The following is a 22,932-nucleotide window of genomic DNA, read 5'->3' as shown; positions in this document are numbered from 1 at the left end:
AGCCTTAAAGATCCTAAAGGAAATTAATAAACATTGTTTATACTTGTGGAAGTATTGAGAATGACCAGAAAGCAGTAGGAACCTAAAAAATTATAATTTGCGTATCATTTTCCTTTTCCTGATTATGGATTAAAGAATTTTCTTTGTGACATGAAAAAGATTTGGAGCTGTTGTTTGCCCTGTATATCTGCATTTTACACTTCTCTGGCACCCTCACGTACTTGATTCTCTTTACAGTGAGTTCTTAGAGATCAAGGCAAGACATCCTGGGGAAAAAAATCTAGGAATAATGTTTTACATAAGGCAATAATTCATACATTTTGATTAAAACATGTTTTTTTTCACTTCCTAACCGCAAGATAAGCACAAAGTGTTTTAAAAGGGTACGGAAAAAATTGTCATCAATTCCTTAGATGGGGTGGTACCTATAATGATGAGAGTTAATAAGGACATAAAACTCCTTAAGACGAATTGTTATGTTTACTTAAATATGAGTTATCTTTCTAGGCACTCCTGTAGCCATTGGCAACTCTAAAGATTTCTATGTGGTGTTGATCTCAACAAGGACCTAGGTGTCATCCATACAGGTTGATGAACAGAAATGCTAAGTAGCTTCCAAAGAGAGAGAAGCAAAGGGAAAAGAGCCCCTCGTTTCCTTTCTGCCCCTTCTCTCCACCAGGATCTGTGCCTTTGGAAAGAAAGTCAGAGGGCATTTTCCCTGGGTTAGTTGTAGAATGCTATCTTCAGCCATAGCTTCGTGGAGCATTTAGCCAGCCAGCAGGCCAGAGAGCCTACCAGAACTGTTGGAAGGAATATGTGAGGGGAACATTCTCAAACTCTGGTCTCTCTTGAAGTAACTCGGTCCAAATTTTGAGTAGCTCAGCTACTCTGGTATTCCCTGGACTCCCCTGCAGTCCCTCTATGCCTTACCTTGCAAGTTGACCGAATATGGTGTGCCCTCAGGCGCTATCATGCACACTCATCTTTGTGTTTACCTTCTAGTTCATAGCCCTATCAATTCTATACTCTAAAATCATTTAGTATCTTGTTCTCGGTTGCAAACAACGAACTGATTTTGGCTAACTGGGGCAGAAAAGTAATCTGCTGAAGGATATCTGACAGCTTGCAGAATTGAATGGAAGCCTGGACAGCAAAGCTTGGAGTTATGGCAGAAGCCTGGGAATGTGGACAAGCTGAGTGAGACAGCCACTCATGCCACAGAAAATATTCTGGTTAGGACTTTACTAATGGAATTTGCATGATCATTGCCGGACACTAAGCCCTCTCATCGCTTCTGTGAATAACCCTGTTAGGCCCCTATGCTTTGCATCTGTGGCACCCATGTATCCTATGAGGCGTCTAGGATAACTGCTGGGTCCTCAGGAACTCTCAGTATGGTGTCATCAATGTCGTTAACCACTGTGATTTCCTGTAGGTTGGCAAGATGGTCAGAGTTCTTGCAGACTAAATGTTGGAACACGGCCAGAGTGTAGAGGTGATCCTGAGGCAAGACGCTAAAGGCGTTACAGCATCCTTGCTAGGTAAAGCAGACTGTGTCTGGTGTTTCTGTTTTTTAGGATTCAGCGTTTGCACAGCCAGTGGTTGCCTAGTGGGTTTCAGGGGCTGAAACAGCTGGTTCTGGTGAGCAGACCATGACCGGCACGGCAGGCAGAAGTCCCTTCCCCACCTGAATAAACATATGACAATAGACTGCTCTTCAAGATCCGTTTTCTTTCTGCACAAAGGAGGACTCACCATCCCTGCATGTCTCAGGTCTTTCATGCTGTCATTAATCCCTGCCCTTCCTTCAGGGATGTTATATTACTTTGATTACAATTTTGACCCCAAGGAAACAAAGCTCAAAGGGCTTCCACTTGGCTGTTCCTACCGAGGTAACCCCTATCTCATGCTTCAGTGGGCTTTTTTCTTAGGAATATCTCTAGCAACTCTGTACTCGAGAACTGGGGAAATAACCACAGCGTGGGTTTGAGGTGCCACTGGGCTTCATGGGAAGTAGATTGGGTCTAAACTTCACTTATAACTTGACCCCCAGAAACCTCCATCCTGACTGTTAGACTGCAGTGTTATATGCCCAATAATTCCTAAGAGGCCTGGGTATTTTCCTTCCCCCAGTGTCCATGTCTGCTAAACAGCCACAGAGTCCTTTGAAGAAGGCTGGATAGAAGATTCATGAACTGTGTTTATGATGTTACTGAAGATTTATAAAAGATATATATCTTTTGTTAATGTCATTCATCACTTTAAAGTTGACCTTAAAAATATAGTAAGATAGAAGCATTAAATCTGAAATACTCAATTCCCAATTATTTGTGTGAATGGACTGGCATTTCCATTTATCTTGGCCAGTCTTCTTTTCAAGTGGTTCTTGACATGAGATCTACTTTCACTGTAGCCTAGAAGAGGTTGGATAGTATAGACGTGATTCTTACTTCCAAACAGGTTGGTGGCCGTAATCATCTGGGGAGGTGGTGCTTTCCATTCTTAGCAAGTGAATAAGAAACCAAGAGTAAAGAAGATGGAAAACTACTACACTGTCCTATGATTAATTCTTTTGAGTTGCATCTGCACAGTGTTGATTTATTATTTCTTTTGACTCACTTATGAGCAGCACACGCAAGCCTTAGATTTGAGATGCAATATTTCATGTGGCTAAGAACAGGGCCAGACAACCTGGCTATGAACACCAGTAGCTGAGTGACCTTAGACAAGTCATTTAATGTCTCTAACCCTGTTTTTTCATCTACATAATGGAGGAAATACTACATGCCTTAGAGACTTGTTATATGGATGTAATTGAATAATTGTAACATATAGCGACCGTTCAATAATATTAGCCAATATATATTTAAAAGCTTATACAATTTTTAATTATAGAAACAGAGAGTAAGTAATGCCAAATGTAAATGCTTTTAACTTCCATATTGGATTTTCTGTGCTGCTGATTTCCTTAAGAATTCATTTATCTGGCATGTATTTCTTTAATACCTACTATGAGCAAGGTTCCATGCTGATTTCTTTTTTTTTTTTTTTTGCTGTACGCGGGCCTCTCACTGTTGTGGCCTCTCCCGTTGCGGAGCACAGGCTCCGGACGCGCAGGCTCAGCAGCCGTGGCTCACGGGCCCAGCCGCTGCACGGCATGTGGGATCTTCCCGGACCAGGGCACGAACCCGTGTCCCCTGCATCGGCAGGCGGACTCTCAACCACTGCGCCACCAGGGAAGCCCACCATGCTGATTTTTACATGATGTGCTAACCCTGACCTCAGGTTTATAGTTGGCCATTGTTATAGGACACAGAGTAGTGGGAAGCTTTGTTGGTAAAACACTGGGCACATAAAAGTTGTTCCTTTTCTTCCCCCATCTGGGTTCCCTCCTATCCTGACTTCCTCAATGCACTAAGATTTAGCCTATGTAAAATCATCAAACACTACATTAGTATTATTTAATAGAAATATAATGTAAGCCACAAATATCATATATATAATTTTAAATTTTCTAGTAACTACATAAAGAAGTGAATGAGATGAAATTAGCTTTAATAATATATTTTATCTAGTCTGCCATATCCAGAATAACATGATCTCAACATGTAATAAGTATGTAGAACTGTTGATGGGATATTTTAGTTCCTCTTTTCATGCTAAGTCTTTGGAGTTCAGTGTGTATCTTACATTTCACATCTATTCACACCACCTTTCAAGTGCCTAATCTCTACACGTGTTGCCGAGTGGCAACTTACAGTGGACAGAGCAAGGCTAAACTGTGTTACTAGATTCTAAAACTTAGCCATGAAGTCTTCAGTAAAGAACTTTGGACTATTCTCAGATCCTCACCTTGAAGGAGAAGTACAGAAAGAGAAAGAATGAATTGAAGTTATGTAAAGTGCATTTTCAATATGTGCTTTTTATAAAGCTTATTCATGGTAAACGTACAAAAAAGAGTTTGTGGATCAAAGATCGTGTCGGCTATTTGCAGAAATCCAAGTAGCAGTTAAGAATTGTTAGGCAAGATCTAAATTGTGGAAACTTGAAGGAAGGTTATATCTTTAGTTATTATTGGTTGGGAAGAAAATCAACAGCTATTTAGTGATGTTGAAAGGAAGCTGGTTGAAATAGCAGTTTTTAAAAAATGAGTATGATAAATTACCCATAATAGTCAATGAGAAATTACAGTGTTTTTTCCTTTCTGATTGGGGGTACCACTGTCTTTTTTTCTTTATACTAGTTATATGGTCTACAGTGGAATGAAGTCAGTTGTGTAGAGATTAAGGCACTCTCTTCTTTCGTGCCATCTGTTGCTAGAATATTTTCATGCTTCATGCCACAGTCATCTGTAACTTGTCTTTCATATGGTTGGTGACCCAAGTCAACGTGCCACCTGAAACTTTAAAAAAGCCTCTATTAATAACTTAATTTATTATAAATCATGTACACCATGCTTATGTGATGACATTACATAGAGAAGAAGCATAAACATTTTATTTATTAGGCATTTGCATTTTTGGATCACAATCGTCAAGGATTTACATGAGATTAATATTATTTTGCCTGAACTTTTTATTACAGAAAATTTCATATATATGCAAAATTAGAAGAGGATGATGAAGCTTGATATAACCTTTAGTCAAACTTCAACAATTATTAACTTATGGCTAATTTCCTTTTCATCTATAGCTGTGTCCCCAGTTACCTCAAGGTATAATTCCGGAATCATTGGCAATTCATCAGTAATTTTCGTATCTTCTGTAAAATACATTGCACCTAAAATTTAATAATTTTAATATCATCAAGCAGTCAATGTCCATATTTCCGCAGTTTCCTTTTTGAATATAGTAAGCTTGTTTGAATCACGATATAGTCTGTACCTATTGCATTAGATTGATAGGCTTCCTTCTCTTCTTCTTTTTTTCCCATCTTGTAATATTGTTGAGAGAACTAGGTAATTTGTTCTGTAGGTTTCTTACAGTCTAGATTTTGCTGATTGCATCCCTGTGATGTTGCTTATCATATGGCTCTATCCCCTGCGTTTTTTGTAAAATGATACTTAGATCGAAAGTTTTTTTTTTTTTTTTTTTTTTGGTACGCGGGCCTCTCACTGTTGTGGCCTCTCCCATTGCGGAGCACAGGCTCCGGACGCGCAGGCTCAGTGGCTATGGCTCATGGGCCCAGCCGCTCCACGGCATGTGGGATCTTCCCAGACCGGGGCACGAACCCGTGTCCCCTGCATCGGCAGGCGGACTCCCAACCACTGCGCCACCAGGGAAGCCCGCTGTTGTGTTCTTTTATGTGGAAGCACATAATCTGTGGCTATCTCTCTTTTCATAGTGTTAACATTTTAAAAATTATTTATTTATTTTTGGCTGCATTGGTTCTTCATTGCTGTGCGCAGGCTTTCTCCAGTTGCAATGAGCGGGGGCTACTCTTCGTGGTGGTGCGCGGGCTTCTTATTGCGGTGGCTTCTGTTGTTGCAGAGCGCGGGCTCTAGGTGAGCGGGCTTCAGTAGTCATGGCGTGTGGGCTCAGTAGTTGTGGCTTGAGGGCTCTAGAGCGCAGGCTCAGTAGTTGTGCTGCACGGGCTTGTGGGATCTTCCCGGACCGGGGATCGAACTCGTGTCCCCTGCATTGGCAGGCGGATTCTTAACCACTGTGCCACCAGGGAAGTCCCCGTAGTGTTAACATTGATGGGCGTGTTCATGTGTCAGCAGCCTGAACCATCCAGCCATTAGAAAGTTCTCCACTTTTCAACAAATAGTTTTAGCAACCACTCATGATCATTGCTTTGATCCATCATTTCACGAGGGACTGCATAATAGTGATATTCTAATTCTGTAATTTCTTCTTAATTTACTAGCTGGAATATTTCCACAGAGAGAAACATTGCTTTATCAACAGTTTGGCTCATCTGAGGTGCAGTTTGTATCGCAAAGACAGGATTCATATTTGATTCTTTTCCTTTATTTAATAGTTTTCAGAATGAGTTGACCCCTGACGTATCCTCCAAAGGTAAATAATGTTCTTTTTTAGTATCGGAATTCATGGATTTAAACATATTTGATGTATTTCAAACCATTCTATATATTACTCTTTTTGATGCCCCGCTTCTGACTAGTGGAAGCCTCTTGAAGTTGGCTCTGAGTCCTTTTAACCGGCTTCCAGTGGACTTTGATAGCTTCTTTGCTTTCTGGAATGCCAAGATATTCTAGGCTCTTTTTACATTTCTCTGTCCCAGATCTTGAATCAGCCATTTCTCCAAGGAGTCCCAGTTTCTATAAGTGAATAAATGGTATTTAGAGAACATACCTGGGCACCTCAGGTTTTAAGCTTAAGAAATTTTCAATCTGGAGCCTGTATTAGTTAGGAAAACTCCAGTGAAAGTAGCCCCAGTCTCAGTGGCTTAGTGAAATCCAAGTTTATCTTTGCCTCGTGCATTGGCAGGCAGTCCTCTAGGCAGTGATTTAAGGACCCCAAATCCTTTTATCCTATAACTCCAACAACCTGTAGTGCCTCAGAATTGTCTTCTTTTAGCTGAGAAATGCAAAAAGGAAACGTGGAGACACCTGCTTTTTAACTACTTTGGCCTGGAAGCGATACACATCATTTCTATTCTCATTCTATTAGTGAGAACTAGTCATATGGACCTGTCCCAAAGCAACATGGCAGTAAAGGTAGTCCCTGGCCGGGGAACCCTACACTGTGGCAGAGCGCACATCTTCGTTGAACGTCAGGCTGTCTCCGCCAGAAACCAACACTTTGCCATCGAAAATCATGGGCTCTACCCAACTTCCTCCAAAGGGACAATCCAGTCTCAGTCAGTTACTGCATCCAGCTGAAGTACAGGCACACTCCGTTTTATTGTGCTTTGCTTTATTGCACTTCCCAGATAATGCATTTTTTTTTTGCACCTTGAAGGCTCGTGGCAATGGTGCATCAAGCATGTCTGCTGGTACCATTTTTCCAGTAGCATTTACTCACTTCCTGTCTCTGTGTCACATTTTGGTAATTCTTGCAATATTTCAAACTTTTTCATTATTATTATATTTCTTATGGTGATCTGTGATCAGTGATCTTTGATGTTACTATTGTCATTGTTTTCGGGTGCCATGAACCATGCCCATATAAGACAGTGAACTTAATCGGTAAATGTTGTATGTGTTCCGACTGTTCCACCAACCAGCTGTTCGCTCTCCTCAGTTAACCAAGAAAGGGCTCGTGTGCCCACAGTGCAGAAGGCCAAACTCTGACAGCAGGTGTTTGCAGCAAAGTAAGGGTTTATTTGCAGAGGGCCAGGCAAGGAGAATGGGCAGCTCATGCTCTAAAGACCCGAACTCCCCCGATGGCTTTAAGCGAGGGTTTTTAAAGACAGTGTGGGGGAGAGAATCGTAGGATGTGTGATTAGCTCATGGATTTTCTTCTGATTGGTTGGTGGTGATCAAGAATGTCAGTTATCAACCTTCTGATTCCACCCAGTCTGAGGTCTGTGTGTTTGTGGTCAGCAGGTAGTCACCATCCTCCACCTGGGTTGTGGTTGGGGCCGTCTTAGTTTCTACAGAACAGCTCAAAGATATGCATCACATTGTTATCTCTTTCCCTTCAGGAGGGACTGGCAGGCCTGTGACTCTATTTTCCTAATCATTCATTGCTTGAGCCTGCTCTTCAGAACTCCGGGAAGGCCTAGGAGATTAAAGCCTTTTTTTTTTTTTTTTTTCTATAAACAAGAAATAGGGGACCCGGAGGGGCTTTTGTACCCTGGAAGGCCCAGCAGGCTCTTGCTTTGTTTTAATCCCCCCTTTTCTTTGATACTCCTCAATCCTGAGGGGAACAGGGGCAGGACAAGAAAGGGAATAAAGTTTTGGATCCAAGATTAATCACACACTCAGTAAGGGAACTCTGTTTTAGGGGGACTCAGTTTCAGTAGGGCCCCTCCCTATTCCCTGAGACACAACAGTATTGAAATTAGACTAATTAATAGGCCTGTAGTGGCCTGTACCTGTTCAGTGAAAGGAAGGGTCAATTGATGCTGCAAACTTCACTGCTGTCTTATTTTAAGAAATGACCGCAGCCCCCCAACCCTTCAGCAACCACCACCCTGACCAGTCAGCAGCCATCAACATCGGGGCAAGACTCTCCCCCCTCCAGCCAAAAGATTATGACTCACTGAAGGCTCAGACGATGGCTAGTACTTTTTAGCAATGAAGTATTTTTTCATTAAGGTATGTACACTGTTTTATTAGCCATAATGCTATTACACACTTAATAGACCACAGTATAGTGTAAATATAACTTTTAGATGCACCGGGAAACCAAAAAATGTGTGTGATTCACTCTATGGTGATACTCACTTTCTTCCAATGCTCTGGAACCAACTGCAATATCTCTGAGGGATGTCTGTGGAACATCTTCCCGCACCCCAAATCAATACATGGTGGAACACAGCCAGGACAACCAGGATAAACACTCCCATTTGGAAAAGACAGAAGGATGTGGAACACAGGTTGACGGCCCGTAGAGATTTTGGAGACCCTTGTGTACACATTATGAGGTCTTCCTGCACTGGCATTGAATGAAATTCCTTGATTAGCCTTGAATGCTACTCTCAGTGTCCTTATCCATTTTCATACCTATCCACATTTGAAGGTTGTTGAAGACTATGCCATCCCTAGGAGCTGTATGTTTTCTGCAGTCCGCTTCCTATTCTTGCGAGTTGGAAGGTAACTTTGGAGATTGAAAGGGTTATTTTTTTTAAGGCTCAAACTCTGTTTTTTAAAAAAAAAATTTTATTGAAGTATAGTTGATTTACAATGTTGTATTAGTTTCAGGTGTACAGCAAAGTGATTCAGATATCTATACCTATCTATCTACCTACCTATCTAACATCTCTCTGTTCTTTTGCAGATCCTTTTCCCTTACCTAAGTCTTTTTTAAAAGAGGCTCTGATTTCTCTAGCATATAATTCTTTCAAAACCTTGGTAGGGTCATGATCTGTAGTTCGTTCTATGTGCCAGTAACCTCACCCAAAGATCTGTCAAGGTGTGACTGCCACATATTCCTTTCTTTGCTTCCTCGATTCTTTGGCTCTATCTCTCCTTTGAAAGTGGCGCTGGAGAGGCCACCTGTAATCGTCAGAGAGGACCGCATTCTTAATCTGATCATGACCCCGAGGCTGAATCCCATGGGCCCTTGGCCGTAAAGCTTTTCTCAGCCTTCTGTCCTACTGTTTAGTGTCCTCAGCGTTTCCATCCTTGCAAGTCCCCACATTTCTGGAGTTTCTCTATCCCATTTTTTTTCTCATAAGTTTTGCCTAAGCTCATCCCTTTCTTCCAAAACCTTGCTAGATGCTGCCAATAACAACCAACCTATGCAAAACATACAGTCACAGCAAGCTCGGCGTCTGCCTTTCAAGTCACCACAGGTGGGACTTACCAAGTGTTCCGCCACCGTGTACCCCAGGAATCGCCAGGTTTCCAGCCTCCAGCATCACTTTCCTTGCTGCCTGCTGCCTGACTGCAAGACCAATTTTAGATTTTTGTTATGGCAGCACCTTGCTTGAAGGTACTAATTTCTGTATGTGCTGGGGTCATACTAGCTGCTGTAATAGAGACTGTCACCAAATTAGAGAATCTGGGAACTAAAAAAGGACTTTGGAGACCTTGTAGTACAACCACCTCCTCATTTTAGGAATCAGGAACCAAGACAAGAAGCAGTGAGGCTTGCCCAGAGGCACACAGTGATCTGGGGCCATATAGTTACCAGCTGGACAGGACCTTGGTGGTCCATCTTTGCCCCTTCAGCCCTTAGCTCAGCCTGGCGCCTGCTACAGGCTTAATGGATATCTCCAGCTGAACTGGGAATGTGTGCTCTGACTCTATTACAGCATCACTGAGGCTCAGACAAAAAGAGAGGAAGGAAGGAAAATTCAGGAAACAGAACTTCAATAAAAATACCTCAAGAAAGATATAGTTTAGAAGACCTGTGTGCTTTTGTACATTTTCATGCTTTTGATCTTAATCACAATGCTAAAGACATTTAAAAAAATTTTTATTTATTTTATTATTTATTTTATTTTTGGCTGCATTGGGTCTTCATTGTTGCGCACGGGCTATTTTTCTCTAGTTGCGGCGAGCAGAGGCTACTCTTCGTTGCGGTGCGCGGACTTCTCACTGCAGCGGCTTCCCTTGTTGTGGAGCACGGGCTCTAGGTGCGCGGGCTTCAGTAATTGTGGCACATGGACTCAGTAGTTGTGGCGCATGGGCTTAGTTGCTCCGCAGCATGTGGGATCTTCCCGGACCAGGGCTCGAACCCATGTCCCCTGCATTGGCAGGCGAACTCTCAACCACTGCGCCACCAGGGAAGCCCGCTAAGGACATTTTGATGACATCATTCTGAGATAGCTATTTTGATATAGTCTTAATAAGAAGCCATTTAGTTTAAAAACATTACCAAATAATTGACCCAATGTATGTCCCCTTAGCTCTAGTTCCCACTCTTCCTTTCACCATCTCTGACCTTCATTTTGGGTGGAGGGTTGGTCATACTTGGGGTGAGATGGGACAAGGTTAAGGAAAGGGATGGTTTAGGGAAACAAAAACTACTATCGTTCTGTTTTGATGCGGAATGGGAAGTGGCCTGCTGAGATCGCTGTATCGAAGCCCTCTCCCACACCGTATCAAAATGTAAAGAGATAGGACTGCAGACTGTAGATGGCATGACATTTCCTGTGTAGGACAATGCCTGACGTGCCCCAGGGCTCCACAGTTCTGTCGTTTGTTAATCCAGGTGGTATTTATGAAGCACCTGTTCTGTACCAGGCCCTGTGCTGGCACTTAAGATATATACACAATGTGATACACGTGCTGTTCCAGGAGCTTACAGACAATGTAATTTATTAAATTTCAAAATCTTGTACTAGACCATAATATTGGGCATGACATTTTCAAAGGTGATAAAGTTTGCATGGACATGGATGTCTCCCTCTGGAACACTCTCTCTTCTCCCACATAGGTAGAGAAGACAAACTTGGAGTCAGCTTTTTTAAGGAAATTTTTTGCCCTTCAAGCCTGAAAAAGGCCTGCTCAGATAGGATGGGCCAGACTCCCTGTGGAGGGGTTGTGTCTACTTATTTGAGAACATTTGCAGTTTTTGGATAAGCATATCTTTGGTTTTTAGGTCAGATTCGGTATAGAAGTTGAATTTGCTTTTGTGGACATTTTTTTGCAGAATGTGCTACAAGGATTGATTAATAAAGAATGTATACTGAGGTTAATTGTTTGGAGTGCTTTCTTTATAACTTTGTAGGATGTTGTAGTGAATCATGCCAGAGAATAAATAAATTCTCATGCAGAATCATTCTATAAAGATTAATTATGTCAAGCTAACCTTGATTTATGTGGAAACTTCCTTGTTCTTTTAAAAACTCTTTTATAGAGGGGCTTAGGAAGGAGCAGAATGTGGACATGTTTATTATTGCAATGTTGGGTTTGAGTTAACTAAAAATGGCGCACCAAAAAGTGGTTTGTATATGCTGGCTGTCATCTGAATAGGACTATTTAGAAACTGATTTAGATATCAGTTGAGACTTTCTCATCACTTATTCATTTCTCATTTTGATTTAAGAGTAGAGGCTATATGTTTTCCAGTCCTCTGATTCTTAGGCTTAGAAATAAATTTGTCTTCAGTGGTTATCTCGATAAACTTGAGTACAGTCACAAAATTAAAATCCACAAAATAAGAAATACAAGTGGTTAGTAAACATGAAGAGATTCAACTTTTCCATCAATTAAAGAAATGCAAATTAAAACCTAGCATAATAATATTTTTCTCTTGTCAATTTGACAAATATTAAAAAAGATTGATGCTAACCTATGTTGGTGAAGGTGTAAGTAAACACACATCTTTATACATGGTTGAGGAATGTTTTGATTGATAACAAATGATAAACTCTAGAGGAATGTCATTCTTCCTTATCCTCATGTGATTTTCTTTACTCTTTTTTTTTTTTTTTTTTTTCTTGCGGTACGCGGGCCTCTCACTGTTGTGGCCTCTCCCGTTGCGGAGCACAGGCTCCGGACGCGCAGGCTCAGCGGCCATGGCTCACGGGCCCAGCCGCTCCGCGGCATGTGGGATCTTCCCGGACCGGGGCACGAACCCGTGTCCCCTGCATCGGCAGGCGGACTCTCAGCCACTGTGCCACCAGGGAAGCCTACTTTTTAATTTATTTTATTGAAGTATAGTTGATTTACAGTGTTGTGTTAATTACTGCTGTACAGCAAAGTGATTCAGTTATACATATTATATGTATATGTGTGTGTGTGTGTATTTTTTTAAATATTCTTTTCCATTATGATTTATCATAGGATATTGAATATAGTTCTCTGTGCTATACAGTAGGACCTTGTTGTTTATTCATTCTATATATAAAAGCTTACATCTGCTAACCCAACCTCCCACTCCAGCCCTCCCCCAACCCCTTCCCCATGGTGACCACCAGTCTCTCCTCTATGTCCGTGATTCTGTTTCTGTTTCACAAATAGGTTCATTTGTGTCATCTTTTAGATTCCACATATAAGTGATATCATATGGCATTTGTCTTTCTCTTTCTGGCTTACTTCTTTTAGTGTGATAGTCTCTAGTTACATCCATGTTGCTGCAAATGGCATTATTTCTTTTTTTTTTATGGCTGAGTAGAATTCCATTGTATATGTGTACCACTGATGTGATTTTCTGAATAAAAATCTTACCATGTCTTAAACGTATAAACCATTTTAAATTAGAGGCACATTTATTGTGTCAAAAGCATCAATATTAAAAATAATCTGAGGACGATTGTAAAAGGATGGACATTGCCCTGGAATCCCTCACTTGAAGGGGAATTTGTGTTCTCACTTATTTGGTTGGAGGAATATAGGTCAAGGACCATGAGAGATCCAGAGTACTGTGTGGCAATTGATATCAACTTATTTTAAAATTAAGGATATTACCTTAATTTTGTAATTCTTAATTCCACTTAATCTGAGGATTAATCATGACATGATGAGAACATCATTGGCTGGAGCCACTGATGGCTTTAATCCACCGTCGTCTTTGACCATGGGGCTAAATGAGGCAACATCCTGGTTTCACAGGTATGTGGGTAGAGGTGAGGCAGGAGGCTCTTCCAGCAGCTGTCATGACTTTCATTCCACAGACTCTCCACTTCCTTTGCCAATTCCTCTTTCACTGTAGTTTCTCCTTTATTTTTTAGTTTTTGCTGCTAGAAAAATCTCTCAAGCTCATTCCTTCTCCTGTTCCTAAACAAATGATTTCAGGCAACTGTGCCAGCAATGATTAAGCAGAACAAAATAACAGGTAGGAGGTATGCAGACAGACTCATCACTAAATCGTGATGGCTTGAGTCAAGGTAGTATTAACCTTAGTATAAAATTTTAAGATACTATGGGATATGGCTTAAGATAAGGTTTTTTTTTTTTTTTAAATTTATTTATTTGGCTGCGTTGGGTCTTTGTTTCTGTGCGAGGGCTTTATCTGGTTGTGGCGAGCCGGGGCCACTCTTCATCGTGGTGCGCGGGCCTCTCACTGTCGCGGCCTCTCCTGTCGCGGAGCACAGGCTCCGGACGCGCAGGCTCAGTAGTTGTGGCTCATGGGCCCAGTTGCTCCGCGGCATGTGGGATCTTCCCAGACCAGGGCTCGAACCCATGTCCCCTGCATTGGCAGGCAGATTCTCAACCACTGCACCACCAGGGAAGCCCCCGAGATAAGGTTTTTTAAAACTGATTTTTTTCTAATTCCTTTTATTTTTGTAGGTGAAAGAATAAAGGTCTGAATATTACTAAGCTGGTTGGGATGTGGAGAGGTGAGAAGCTGCTATTTTGGGTGAACATTTGATGAAACAGGATGCCGGCAGAGCTGTGTCTGGCCCTCTTCTGCATGGCTTTTCTACAACAATAAAAGAAAACCCAGCAGAACCACTAACTCCATGCATTTGGGTGTGACATAAGCATCCACACTTCTTCATCCTTTTAATATTAATGCTGCTGGAGATTATCTTTTACAAAGCAAGGGAATGTCTTTAGAATCTGTCACCATGGTTCTTTTAAAATCATTTAGCGTCTCTATTGTTATTAAGTAAAACACATGGATTTAGGGAAGATCAAAGCAATGACTCATCAGTCCATCACCTCACAAAAGGATGGATATCTGGCATCTAAGTATCACCGAGCTTCAAAAGAGATGGTTAGCCTAGTGAAAGAAAATTACCCTGCTCAGAAAATCATAGTGATGAAAATGCAAAGGTTCAGGACAGACAATAAACAAAAAACAAAACCACCTCTTTACAGGCTATGACTCTTTGAACATTCTGTCTCTCCCTGTTTTACTAATCCACTTTGATTATATCATTATACATTTAATGGGCACATAGCTGAATAATGGGGAAAGAAAGAACATCTAGGACAAAACGGGAAAACCCTGCTCTGGATCTGCCCGAAGCCTTCCAATGCTTTGTCAAAAGTGGAACTACCATATCAAAACTGTTGTTTCACAGGTAATGTTGCTGAGAGCAAAGCTAGGTTTAAAAAAAATTTTTAACCATGTATGAATGAGTAGTACAAATGGCCACTGACTATGGCAGAAATCACAGTATTTGAAATGGGTATTTGAAAATAGGCTGAAAATTGAGATTCAGTTCATCATCTCATTCTGCTTCCCCTCATGCCCGCACCTACCTGAATTTGCAGTTGCTCTAAGCAGATGTACAGGTGTCACCATGTATCATTGTTCACTATGAAGACTCAAGAAGACTGGAAGTTTGAGTACCTAGCCCATGTTTCTTCAGATGTTTTCACTCATATTACATATATCAAGACATTGTATAAAACATAATGGCTTTGATACATACAATTACACTATGATACTTTTCATGTTCATAAGTGTAGGGATGGCCCAACATTCACACAGAATAGGGCGAGGTAAATACCAGAACCCCATAGTGAGGTTTCTGTGAGATGCACCCAATGAACCCTAGTTATGTTTTTTTTTTAATTTTATTTATTTATCTTATCTATTTTCAGTTTAAAGTACATGCATAGGGACTTCCCTTGTGGTCCACTGGGTAAGACTCTGTGCTTCCACTGCAGGGGACCCGGGTTCGATCCCTGGTTGGGGAATTAAGATCCTGCATGCTGCACGGAGTGGCCAAAAAATAAAAATAAAATAAAATATCTTAGGGCTTCCCTGGTGGCGCAGTGGTTGAGAGTCCGCCTGCCGATGCAGGGGACATGGGTTCGTGCCCCGGTCTGGGAGGATCCCACATGCCGCGGAGCGGCTGGGCCCGTGAGCCATGGCCTCTGGGCCTGCGCATCCGGAGCCTGTGCTCCGTAACGGGAGAGGCCACAACAGTGAGAGGCCCGCGTATCGCAAAAAACAAAGCAAACAAAAAATATATCTTAAAAAAAAAAAGTACATGCATAACTATTGAGGACAAGTTTGCTTACCGCTGAATATTTTCTCAAACCTTGCTGTGGGTACATTTTACCCTCTCTGAGAAATACTTGTATAGCGAAAAGAAAGCCCTTAGGAGGAAGAGTCAATACAACTGCCTCTGCTCCCAGTCTGCTATTAACTGGCCAGGTGACCCCAGGGAAGACCTGTCAGGGCTGCAGGTGGCTCTAAAGATTCCCCTGTTTCCAGAAAAGAGCTAATCTGCCTGTAGTTTTGTCCTTATCATTACAAGTATTTCACACATTAAGGACTAATGAATAGTATTAAGGTAATGCTATTAGTAAGATTTAGCAACTATTTAGCTTGCCAAGTAGCAGTGTAACTTATAGTAAGTACATGATGTCCAGCCTTAAAAATAAAACTAGTCTATTCATATAGGCATTTCTGCTGAACTTAAATGGAAAGGTTTTTTTTAACTTTTAATTTGACCTACTTTAATTTTAGCCAAGAAATTAAATTCAGTGTATTTTCAAGCAAATTTTATTCAGAACATAGCTTAACATTTTTTACTTCCTGATAATCCCATTCCTGTTATTTCTCCTATGGTAAGCCACTTTCATTTTAAAAATAGATCTGTTCTACGAGACTTAACTTGGCCCTGGTGGTTGTCCTCTTATGCGAGTTATTTAATTTAAAAATAGAACTGTCTCAGTAGATCTGTATCAACTAGTTGATGATCGTTTCTATCTGGAATAAACTCTAATTAGGCAGGCAGTTCTGTGGAGTCATGTTTGGAAGCATTATAATCCAGTTATATTTTCCTCCTTGGTGACCTGACAAAAGGCTTTTGTGTCCAAGTTGATGATTTCAGTGTATTTAACTTATAAGTTTTTTCTTAGGCTAAATTTAAGTTCCTCAAGGGCTGGGGGAATTTTATAATTTGGATGAAAAAGATTATCGTTGGAAAGTCGTTAACATTTAACATTTTTATAACAAGTAATCACCACTAAACTCTTTTTATATCAATCAAATGACTCTTTAACCCAGAGCAATTTTAATTAAAATGCATTTGTACATTTTGGGTGTATTAAATACAATCAGTGTTTCTGTGAATACGTATTTCTAGAGTATAAGGATATGAAACACCATTGAACAATAATAAGGTATAATTTTTCTATTTATTGAGTTTAAGTTGTTTTAATTTTTCAACCTTTAAACAAAATTTGTCTGATTTTACAAAAAAAAGTCTTATATTATTAGAAATTAACTTACTATTGATTTTGTGATGTTTTAAGGCCTTAATTCTAACAAGAAACTTTTTGCCTTACAGACTTTTAGAGATGTAGTTATTTGTTCCTTCCAAAAAGTCTGGAACTTAAGTTACAGAAAATGAACATAAAACATGTTATATATCACATACTTTTATTATTAAATATTAAATATAGCTTAATACATTTTGTTACTTAAGTATATAATTTGATATATTTTATAATTAATTTTCAAAACTGGGCTCTCTATCAGACCTGATTATACAATATCACATCCTGAAGTATTGTTCAATCAGATTTATGAGTTCATCATCAGTAAGGATAGTTCCTTCCTTAAATGATCTTTTGTAGGATTGGGCCATATGATCCTATCATTAAAAGTCCTGTTTTTTTCCCAACTAACCAGCAGAGAGCACTTTAGCTTGTAACATGAGCATTGTATATATAAGTGAATACAGTCAAGATGATGCTTTATCAAAGAAATGGGCGGACAGTCATCTTTACTCATAGCCTCATTCTTTCCTGTCAATTCCAGTTTGTTTCATCAATTTCCTAAATTTTTCATTAATTTAAGCATACTTTCTTAGTTTAAAAAAGTTATTATAATGACATTTTCCCCAAACACATTCTTGCATTATTTACTTGGCCAGAAAATTTCACGTTAGCTTTGTTTTGTATATTTTACAATCTTAATTAGTTTGTAAATTTTTACATGAATGGACTAAATTTAGTCTCAGTTTCTGTCCACTTTTTGATTTTTTAAATAGACTCCTACTCTGTGGATACTCAGTAAATAGTTGTTGACTAAGACTTCCCTGGGGAAGTGGTTCAACTCAGTAATTGTTTAGACGCTAGGAATCAAAATGTCAGAATTCTACTGTAAATGGATACACTATCTTTGTTGCTTGACTAGTGAAGAATGCAGAGACTTAGATAGTCTTCCTTCAGTTCTCTTGCGTACATCCTTTAGCTCAGCGGTCCCCAACCTTTTTGGCACCAGGTACCAGTTTCGTGGAAGACAGTTTTTCCACGGACCGGGGTGGCGGGGGTGGTGGTGCGGGGGTGGGGATGGCTGAGCCAGTAATGGAGCGATGGGGGGCAGCAGATGAAGCTTCCCTTACTCACCTGCGGCTCACCTCCTGCTGTGTGGCCTGGTTCCTAAGGGGTCCCCGGGGGTTGGGGACCCCTGCTTTAGCTTACACAGAATTTGTATAAAGCACCTACCTCACCTTTGTCCCTCCAAAGGGCCACAGCTAACAAACCCAGGCTTATCCGATTGTAGTAAATGAAGGATCACGACAGTAAATGTATACAGCCAGTTCTCCGGATTTCCCAGTGTTTTGAACATGAGCAAGGGAAGAATCATAGAAGAAGCTGAAAGGTTTATTCTGCCACATCATGATATTCTACTTTTCACTGCTTAATGAGGAATGTTGAGAAATAGAGCAGAAAGTAGGAACTGTGGGTAGGTAGCAGTTCCAAGTCAGCAGAAATAGGTTCGATCCCTGAGGCCATTCAAAATTCTGGCCACACCAGACCCGCTGAGATGTAAGGAATTAAATAATGTGGAACCTCACAGTGGAAAAGTGGCTCCAGCAGCTACCCCACAGTTGGTAAAATCCATATCGCCCTTTGCAGGGTCATTCACATCCCCGCTCCCGGCGTGCTGGGACGTGGGGACCCATCTCAAGCTTCCCTCATCCTCAGCTCTTTCTGGGGGACTTGCGGTCTGAGGTGTAAGGGATGGAATATTAATTGCATATAGACACAAACCCCTTTTGTATGATAGGTAAAGAATGGGGGATATTTTAGCATAAACATCTGTCCTTTTGGTTCAATATTTTAGCATCATTTCCTCAAACCAGAGCTAAATCCTCCCACACACACCACTGAAAATAAGCCCCTGGGACATATTTTTCCCTGTGCTTTATATTAATGTCAAGCCACTTACTCCCAAATACTAAAAATGTTAATATTAATTTGAATCCAAGTTCGAGTGAGGAAGTGATATGATTTATTACCAGCGTCTGGGCGCCTAAGGATGGGCTGGCCCTGCTTTCCATTTTTTTCTCCCCTATCCACTCGTCCCTGTCTTCCTGCCCTGCACCCGTGTCTGTTATATGCTCCACGAGGTCCATAGCAATCTTAGTAGTTGCCCACGGTAACTGGTAGAACCTGGTTCCTTCCTGAATCAGAATGTATCCGACACTCTCCACGAGAGCTTACATGACACCTTCTGGTAGGAATTCAGCTATGTTTAAATGGATGGAAGGCCTGCGGAGGGAGTGTCCACCTAGGTGTGAAGCCCCCCAGATACTGAGAAAACATCCCAAAGCCTCGGGCTTGGGATGGCGTGCAGCATGGCATGTGTAACGTGTTACCACGGTCAAGAAGCACAGAACGTTGTTGCAGCACAGACAGCAGCTTTGCTCTTAGTATTTCCTGAATATTCTGGAAGACTTCTAGTTGGTTGGTTGGTATATTCATGGGAGGAGACCAATGATTAGATATGAACAGGGGCCCATTGGGGATGGGACTTAATGTAATCAGCCAACTTCGTTAGGAATCTTCAGTTGAAGATTGGCAATTTGCCCATCTTTGGGCTTATCGCATAAAACAAGTCATCATGGAGAAGTGTAACCTGTGGTTTTTCTAGTAGTAGTAGGTCTCTTTTATTGTTTGAATCACTGAGTGTTTTTTAAGAACCAGTAACCTGATCTTTTATCACTCCGGGGACCCGCCTTCTCCGCTCTGCCCGACGCATTCAACACATGTGTTCTCCTGGGAGGCCCGGCAGCACCAGAGCAATTTACATTCGGCTTCCCAGCCTGCGAGGGGCAGCAAATCAGCCTCTGGGAAGGCTTCGGAGACTTGTCAGCAGTCTGTAGCTTATTTCTGTGTGTGTGAGGGGGTGTGTGTGTGTGTGTCTCTCTCTCTCTGTTTCTCTCTCTCAACATTTACAGGCTGGAATCACTGTGGAGGAACAAGCAACAGAGTCTTGTCAGGATTTTATCTCAGGGTAATGATTAGTTTAAAAATGAAAGGCAGGGATACTGATTTTCGTTAGAGGAAGAATTGACTGTTTGATGTAGAGAACCCCCAGTTTCTTCCTGAGGAAAGCTGAACAGGGCGACTGCAGCCCGTGGCTCTCTGACAGCAGCAGGGGCTGGGTTTCAGCAGCGGCTGCTGGCCTGGGGAGCACCCGTAAATGGACTTGGGGCTCAATGCTGTGACTCTTTGTCGTGGCTTTGGATGTGGGAATACCGGTGGTGATCTCCCGTCTTTTATAAACTCACCTGATTTAAAGGAAAGATGAGTGAAGAACCAAAGGAGAAAAATGCAAAACCTGCTCACAGGAAAAGGAAAGGGAAAAAGGTAAGAAATGAATAAGCAACATGTTCTCTTGTATTGTTCTCTGGCTCCGGGGAAGGGAGTGATCTGTAGGCTGGATTTTAAGAGATGGGATTTTTTAAGAAGCTGCTAGAATCAGAATGCTTTTGTTTTCCTGGTCTATTAATGGGTGTGTTCTGTGTTGGGGAAAAGCATCACACCTCGGCTACGTTGCTAAAATATTTCAACGGTTAAATACAGTCATGCTGATTTCACTGAAGTGGTGTGTTTTTCATAGTGATATTCGGGATTATTAAGTAAACACATGTCCTAATTATGTGGGTGGGTGGGGTTTTTTTTCCCTTTAAATTTTTCAGAATGCTTGTTAATCAACAGGGTACAATTGCTAATGAATATTACTAGGGTATAGATGTTTAGCTTTAACACCTATTTTAAGCAAACTGAGGGAAACCTGTAGTTACACTTTAAAATTGCAGCTGGGAGGTGAGCTCCATTTTAATTATTTATCAGCTCATGGCTGACAGATCTCAGATTTGTAGTCGACTCTGCAGTGGTACAGCCGTGTGCCTAATCTGTCCGTTATAATTTATAAAATCAATTTCGTTGGACACATAAATTGAAGAATCTTCGAAATAGCAATAGGTGATTATTGTGAACCTGTAGATTCATTTTGGTTTTCTTGCATGTGTATATCTTGAAATGTTCTCCTAACTTTTGCATACCTTTTGAAATGGGTGAAAGAGGTCATTCCCTAGGTCTGACATTTGCTTTTGATCCATTGTGGTTTATAAACTGGCTTCCATAGGGCGTGCCACCCATGGAAAAGGCAGTTGTATATCTGTAACAAAGAAAAACAAATCCTTAAAATAGGATTCTAGTTCATAGCTGTTTAAGGAAAATTTGGATGGTATTTTTTTAATCCATACTCAAAATCTTCAGATGTTATATTTTAATCGTTAGGACTCTTGTATATAATTGGGATTCTTTAAATGCTTTCCTGACCCAGTGTAATGTGTGCTCAGCCAGTGGACACATAGAGCATGGTTGGTTAGAGTAGAGAAGATAAAGATTTCAACTACTCATTGAATTGTCAGGCATTAAAATTTTTTTTCATAATCTCTTTATTATTTATGAAAAGGTTCATTTGAATACAGTGTTCTTAAAAGAGCTACTCTGTCAGCAGACTACTCTGAGGACACGTTCACGAACATGCCAACATTCTAGGGCAGTGGTTCGACATCCTGCAGATGGTGAAGCTGTTCAGGCTGACTTGAAGTCAGCCCTGACTCCCTGTGCATTGTCTCCGCGGGGACTGATGATGTTGCAAAGGTGCTGTTCTGATTTCCCAAGGGAGCAGGTCACAGCTGCCCAGCACATACAATTTGTTTAACGCATGGCAGAGTGGTGCTGGTCTCCAGGAAAGGTGTCAGCTCTGCTCATGTTTATGAGCTACGTATGGCCTTAAGTGTCTGACAGGCCCCACCATGACTCTGAACACAGAGTGTCAAGGGAAGCCAGACAGACATCATGAGGCCTGATAGTGCAGCCCGGATTAAAATGAGCAGTGGCTGGGTCAGTTGTAAATCATTGAGCTTTTATGTGGAATCCTTTAACATGGGCTTTTTTTTTTTCTCTCTCTCTTCCTTGAAATTTTTCCAGCCATGTTCCATTTCTCTTTCTATCAGGTTAGCCTACTCAGAGCACAATATCAAGTCAGTTGCTTTGAGCCCTTCCACACTCTGCCAGCTGCTGCCAGCTGCTGCCAGGGTCCTCTTTACGAAAACCTTCAACCTCACGCTCTGCCCCACGACCTTCCAGTCCCCCTCCCACCTGCTCAGTGAGGCCCAAATTCCTTGACTGTGGAGGGTGAGGCCCTTCACAATCTAACCTGAACCCACATCCTGGGCTCTTTTCCCCTTCACCATTGACTTCATTCATATCTGATTCCATCCAAACTGGAGTTCCTACTGGTCCTTGAATGAATGAATCCGTTTCTTCTGATCCTTGTCAGAAGCATCAGAAGAAATGCATGGAGAAAACATGATGCGTGGAGAAAACATTTCTATGCCGGCCCCTTGATGAAATCCTATCCATCCTGGCAGGTGCAACCCAGATCTCACCCTCTTCTTGAAATCCGTCAATTCACCCTGGTTAGAAGTCAGTCAGTCTTACGGACTGACACAGCACCGGGTCCTTTCAGGACAACTGACACATTCTACTTCTTTTTCAAGTTATTGTGTACCTGCTGTGTTCCCTTCATCACATTGAACCCACTGATATTTGCCTCCCAAGGCACTCAGCGTGCTCCTTGTATGCAGTTGACACTTAATAAATGTCTCACTGAGCTGTCTCTACCATTTGCTGACCAGAGTTCACCAAGAATTTTCAGTGTGAGAGCAGATGCCTAGCAGATAGGAGATATCTTTTAAATGAATAAGCCTTTTCTTCTCATATTTTCTGGATAAAGGATGCAACATTTTTTGTCCTTAAATAAACACACACACGTGTGTGTGTGTGTGTCTGTGTGTGTGTGAGAGAATTCCATTTCCTCCTAAACCAAATATTTCTCAAGGTCTCTGGGTGTTTCAGATGACCTACACTGTAGCACTGGTGGGTGTGGTCAAATGAAAGCCTTTCAGGTGGGAAATATATGGAACCTGCCAGATTTTGGGGCAGCGAGCTCCCCAAGTATTTAAAAATTTTCCTAGTTATTTATGGAGTTATTTTCATATAAAGTTTAGTGTGGAATCCTTTTTGTATAGGAATATATCTCAAAATGGCCTTAAAAATCATGTGTTTGTGTTGAGTGTTTTCAAAGCAGATTACACGCTTAAGGGCATTTGGGTATAACGTCTCTCCTGAGA

General features: G+C 41.3%; 1 protein-coding gene across 3 annotated transcripts in view; it reads left to right on the top strand.

The window, feature by feature from the left end:
* The window catches only part of ANK3 (ankyrin 3), a 688,018-nt gene that overhangs the window by 153,901 nt on the left and 511,185 nt on the right, over positions 1–22,932 (top strand). Inside the window, exon 1 of one of the 3 annotated variants that reach the window (XM_049696615.1) lies at positions 19,694–20,092. The exons of the other annotated variants lie outside the window; for them this stretch is intronic. Coding sequence (XP_049552572.1) covers positions 20,030–20,092 — 63 coding nt within the window. The 5' untranslated portion in view covers positions 19,694–20,029. Of the gene's footprint in view, positions 1–19,693; positions 20,093–22,932 lie in introns of those variants that run through there. 3 annotated transcript variants of the gene reach the window in all.

The sequence above is a fragment of the Orcinus orca genome, chromosome 14 (assembly GCF_937001465.1).
Source record: "Orcinus orca chromosome 14, mOrcOrc1.1, whole genome shotgun sequence".
Lineage (NCBI taxonomy): Eukaryota > Metazoa > Chordata > Mammalia > Artiodactyla > Delphinidae > Orcinus > Orcinus orca.
The sequence above is the reverse complement of the archived record's forward strand: the minus strand, read 5'-3'. Positions and strand labels throughout refer to the sequence as shown.